Source organism: Marmota flaviventris, chromosome 2 (genome assembly GCF_047511675.1).
Source record: "Marmota flaviventris isolate mMarFla1 chromosome 2, mMarFla1.hap1, whole genome shotgun sequence".
Lineage (NCBI taxonomy): Eukaryota > Metazoa > Chordata > Mammalia > Rodentia > Sciuridae > Marmota > Marmota flaviventris.
In genome coordinates this window covers 168116119-168122118 of record NC_092499.1, presented here as the reverse complement: position 1 = coordinate 168122118, position 6000 = coordinate 168116119, and the positions used below count along the sequence as shown (strand labels likewise).

The 6000-nt window shown below is 36.5% G+C and overlaps 1 protein-coding gene across 2 annotated transcripts in view; it reads left to right on the top strand.

Moving 5' to 3' along the window:
- Positions 1-277: 277 nt before the first annotated feature.
- Snap25 (synaptosome associated protein 25) overlaps positions 278-6000 on the top strand; it is a 29975-nt gene continuing 24252 nt past the window's right edge. For both annotated transcript variants that reach the window (XM_027920726.3, XM_027920734.3), the window contains exons 1-2: positions 278-349; positions 2276-2317. In XM_027920726.3, coding sequence (XP_027776527.1) covers positions 278-349; positions 2276-2317 — 114 coding nt within the window. The remainder of the gene's footprint in view (positions 350-2275; positions 2318-6000) is intronic.

Here is a 6000-nt window from a genome sequence, read left to right as displayed (position 1 = left end):
CCATATAGCACCATGGTAGAGTAGACAAACATGCATTTATGGCACCTTTTGGAGAAACGGCATAATTGTGTTGATCCCCAAAGAGTGTGATGTGCTTTCGGTCTTGGATTGAGCTATGGGGCCAATCATCTAAGAATGTGGGCCACTTAGATCTTTGCCCACACTGCACATACTTCTACAAGCTCTCATGTTTTCAAATCTGCTTTTTCCCAGGTTCTGCAGCCAAACGCATCACTGACCGCCCAACCCAGGCACTCAGCCACCCCCCACGGCTACCATGGCTGAAGACGCGGACATGCGCAATGAGCTGGAGGAGATGCAGCGGAGGGCTGACCAGTTGGCTGATGAGGTGAGAAACAGAGACCTGGGAGGATGAGCAAAGGAAGGGGAATTCCGGTTCTGGGAAAAACTTTCCTCTAATTTCTAACTTTTAAAAAATAATGACATACCCAAGGCTTTTGCAGACTAGATTGGGTTTATTATAAAACTTATGTACTCATTGATGTCTAGATCCTAATTCTCAATTTCTAGAAATATTAAGAAGTCAAAGTCCTCTAAGAAAAGTGTTGCCTATGGGTGTCTTGCAAGCACTGGTGTGCTGGACCTAGCTCAATTCTGAGAGCTGGTTGTTAGGAACTTTTCCTGCTGATTGCTCAACACAAAGGTATTATATTGAATCATATAATCTAATAATTAGAAAGATGATGTTAAAATTAAAGGTAATAAATACTCAAAACTCATCACTTCCTAATTATTTTACCACATTTTACTGTTATCCATGCTCTTGAGTTATTGACATCTATTGTATCGTGGGATGGGATACCATGTGTTACTGCAAATCCCCCCACCTCTGTGTTCAGTAACATCACATTGTAGTTAGAAATAAGACAGGGCAAGAATAATTACACCACAAAATCTGCAAACATTAAAAATCACACTTGTTTATTGTTTTGTTAATTACCTAGAATTAAGACAATAGAGAAAATGTTAATAATTCAGATGAAACTTAAAAGTGTGTTTATTAAAAAATGAGGAAAATCATTCAGTATTTGAAAACTATGATTCTCTTCAGCAAAGACATTACTTTCTTTATTGACCAATGAGCCAAGTTCCAATATATGTTCTCGTTTCATTTTCCTCTTACATCCACCAACATTCATATCAGGACCACACTAGTTCATGGCATCTTTAGCTATGGTTACAAGAGTTCCAAAACCAACAAAGTTTTCAGAGGGGATCAATTTGTCTATATGAAATTTATAATATGACCAAATTATATTGTTATATTGTGTGCACATATGAATATATAACATTGAATCACACCATTATGTAAAACTACAATGCACCAACAAAACTATGCAAAAATAGAAATTTACAATAGTGTTGCATATTTCCTTGTTTGCAAATTCTGTGCTACTCATCCTTTATGTTAGCAAAATAATAAATTTGAATACATGCATACATATTTATATATTTTGTCCAGAGAGGTACTACTTCAAAGAGCAACCTACTTAAGTCTTTTCTAAGAAAGTTAACATCCTTCAAGTTCCTGCAGAATCTTGTCCAAAATAAGTTTGTCATGTGAAAGCATAGCTTTGAGAAATCACACTGGTTCTTGGATTTTAGTATTGTTGAGGAACTAGGAAAAAAGTGACAGTACTGTGCCTGAGGGACAAGCACTGAGCTCAGACTTTCCATTGAATTTTTTCTTATCTAAGAATGAAGATAATTATTATAGCTGTCTCCTATAGGCTACTTATTTCAAACATGTTTGATTTTTTTTTCCACCCTAAGGCGACAGTTTAATTTGTATTGATAACAACTTCCAATTGTGTTTCTAGGAGCTTTCTAAGAAACTTGATGCTATATTCATCTCAATTCATGAAAAATTATGTTTGTGTTTAAAATTCAATATTTTTAGCCGAGGGAGGCCAAATTAGTCCTCTGAGTATTTGAGATAATTTTTCATGCATCCTGAGCATGCAAAATTATCTCTTCCAGATTACTTTGTCTTTGATATCAAGATCGGCTTCATATGGCTTTGATTTTATGAAGATTAAGCTTTCATGTAATTGCTTTAGGGAATCCGATCATGTAGAAAACCCGATAGGAAAGAGATTGAAAATGGAAAGACATTTTTTGTATTTCGGTTGCAAATATAAAATAATATGTGACAGGGACCCTTTTGTATTTCTCAAGTGAAGAAAGTATTTCTGGCTTTTCAAGATCTCTGGTTCCTGCACTTATAGTATTTATTTATTTTTTTTTATCATAGTCGCTGGAAAGCACCCGTCGTATGCTGCAACTGGTCGAAGAGGTAAGGAGTGACTATATCTTAAAATAAAGAAACTAATCCCTTAGGTAGACATATTCTTTTCCTAGCCCCTACTACATTCCCTTGGCCACGATCTTATTAATTTCAGGGTTAATAGAGCCTACCAGAAAGTCACAAAATGAAAGAGATGCCATATTCAACTTGCCAAATAGCCGTCTAGGTGAATTCACCCTGCCTCCCACCCCAGCCCACCTTTATAGTTTGGGATACAGAAAAGTATAGTATTTCTAAGCCAGTGCTCCCAAGAAATCAGAAAAGATTGAAGTCGCATTAAGCAGAGCAAATTTTACTATATAAAGGAATGATCTACATAAAAATCTTCATTTGTAACAATTTTGATGCCTGTATATTACAACTAATCTTGAAATTCTGTTCTGACTTCAGCAATATTTATGACTTTTAAACTAGGTAACTATATAAGTATATCATTTTCAGAAACTGCTATATTTAGAGTCAGGCACTAACAATCTATGAAAAATAGGAAAAATCTTAAACAAAGAGAAAATCAAGGCCAATAATATAAATATAAAAGCTCTTTTATATTCCTGACTCTGGATTGCACATCCATTTGCAAGGCATGGTTAATGAATCCCAAACTATTTTTAAATGGGTAAAATAGGGCAGATAGCAATAATGGAATCAAAAGGGCATTTGCAATAAACCTCACTCATTCCAATTTGGTAGAGCAGCAGTCAACCAGGAAGAATAAATGGATTAATTGAACTTGCCCATTGGGAGAGATGAAGCGGGAAAAGAATGAGTCGGACTATATTTATCTTAACCTAATAAAACAAGCCTAATAGTTTTTATTCAGCGAGATGCTGTTTCAGCTGTGCTTTGAATGCAGCTGCTTATCAATGTATAAATTCATGTGTGATTATCGTTTTTAAAGATCTTGGGCTTTCTGTAGCAGAATGATTAAATGAGCCTACCCACCTCATGCTACTGTCAATTGCATATGCAATGACATGAAAGGAAAAACGATAAATTTTACAAAGGCTAAAAGGAAAGGCCACTCATGCTACAGTGTTGACGTCCTTCCTTATTTCTGCAGCTTCAGGTTCTCACCTAGGGAAGAAACATGGCTAGATGTGAATTGCCACAGAAGGAATGGGGAGAAGGTGGCAATAATGAGCTCCCTAAAATTAAAAAAAAAATCTGGTATTTCAGAAATAAGTCTTTGAGCCTGCAACGTAGCACAAATTGCCCCCTCCCAGCCCAGCAAGGGAAAGCAGCCTTCCATCTCTAAATGAGAAATGTTTATTTACTGTGTTCTGGGAACATTGTTCATGCAGAAACACTTGAGGAGCAAGAAGGAGACAGATATTCTAAATCTAAGAGTGCTGGCAAGTCTCTCAATGTGGCTTTATTCTCCCCCAGCTTCTCATGAGCAAAGAATGAAAGGAGGACACATTAATGAAATTTCTATATGGGCTCTGACATGAACCTGAAGAGTGCCCTGAAGTCCACTGATGTAATTATTTTATTGTATACTATTAAACTATCATTATAATATACTTTATGACCTGGGACCACATCCTCCAGTTTTATTTCTCATTTTTGTTTATGCATATGCGCAGGTAATGTACATTTCTAAATACCAGGACTGTCACCAATTTGCCTGCTTGTGCAATGTTGGAATCCTGCCCAGACTGTGGAGAGTGGTGGACCAAGTGCCACCAACTTGACTAACCCCTCACCCTTCAGAATCTTGGGGACATAAACACTTTCTTTCTCATGTCTTCTTAAATTGCAAACTGTGTCAGCCAGTCTCGAAAAATCAGTGTCTGCTCTAAATTATTCTAAGAAACAAAAAATTTTCCAAAGCTCTATTGATGGAAGTAGGCTTCTCAAATTATGTGTTTTTGTTTCTCCCAAAGTGTTTCTCGATCAAGCATGAAGTTGCATCTTAGAACAAGAAACAAAACAGATGGAAGCAATCTCCTACCTCTAATAAATAAGAGGAGGCTATTAGACTTCCCATCCTTAGGAAATTGTGAGCAAGACATTATTAGAATTGATTTTTTCTTACTTCCTCCTGGGTTATTTTATATTTATGGTCAAAACCCCCTCATATCTAGGGCATTGGCTATTCAGATGATATTCTGCTTTTCAATCAAAAAGGAAATTCTCTTTAAAGAGAATCAGCATTAAATATTCATCAAGGACAGAAATCATTTGGAAAATCTGAGCTTTGAAATACCAGGATCTTGCCCATGATCCCAAAGTTCATCAGTGCTGTATAATTTGAATTGAACTGAATCCTTATTGAAATTCAGTCTCAAAGACAGGAAAGGTTACTAAAATTGTGAAGCCTCCCTAGGGCAAACAATTCCACTTTCAGTGGAATATACAACTTTGCACCATCCCTAATAGACTCCAGGGTATAACATCGTGGCTGGGTGGGGAGGCACTTTTTAATAGAAGCCATGAGCATTTCAAGGACAATATAAAGTTACCCAGAGATCCCTGGAGAAGTTCAGAAAAACTGAATACTGTAGACGGGCAAAAAGGTTAAAATCCTGTAGCACTTGCTTTCCAGCCTAGACTTGGGAACTTGCATTTGGTGGACACATTTCAATGAATATTTACTGAACACCTCACTCTGCTGATAGGAGAGAAGATATATATTGATGTCTTTCAGGGAAACAGAGAGGCAAATAATTCTCCAAATGCAAGGTCGTACCTACCTAGAAAGCACAGAAGAGGGAATATTTGATTCTAGTAGGAGAATCATGAAGGTATTCTCAAGGAGAGACATTTGATTCTGGGCAAAAAAAAAAAAAAGTTAATTCTGCTAATGCTAAGTGCAGGAAATGAAGGCTACACATTAATGCCTTGAGTTATGAAGACTAGGCCCAGGAAAAGCCACCCTGCTTTAGGGCAAGCAGATTGGAAAGCACTACACAGCTTTCATGGAGTAATTATTGAACCACTAGCCTGTCATGAATGTTTTAGCATCTTTTCTTTTTATTCCAACTGATCTTTCAGAACACTCTGGCCATGGGAAGGGAATAAACATTCTAAAAGCTGTGCTTGTGTTATGACAGACCCTGTGCTAGAAAACATTCAGGTTGGGCAGTTGTTTTCAGATATGTAGATGTGGGATCTTTTGGGACTCCAGAGACTTCCTTTAGTGTCTTAGCTTTTAGGTCAAATGTATTGGGCTTTGGGGATAGCATTTCAAAATGACAAAAGGAAAAATTGAAACTGTTCTATAAACATTGTCTTAGTTCATGTGTAAAAATAAATAAATAATATAAACAGCACAATAAAAATATAGAAATAATCTTTTTTAAAAAGAAAGAAATATAAAGAAGAAAATCCCTCCTATCTCCGACTTCTCCCATTTTTACATAGGCTATTTTCCAAGCAATCTTGGAAACCAAGACTTGAGCTAAGGTAAAAATAGAACCACCTCTTCTCACTCCTAGCTATTAAAACAAAGTATTCTTTCAGGAATAGGAGAAAGTAATATTCTGTCTTCCTGAAGTATTACCCTCATCCATGCCTCAACCTCTAAGTTTTTGGTTTTCCCCAAAGAACACCCAGTTATTTTGATTGAAGTTATCAGTAAAACAATGGAAACAAATGTAAATTCTAACATTTACTAAGAACCTACCACATGTCAGGTCCTGCCTGATCTTAAAGCCATCATCACTATC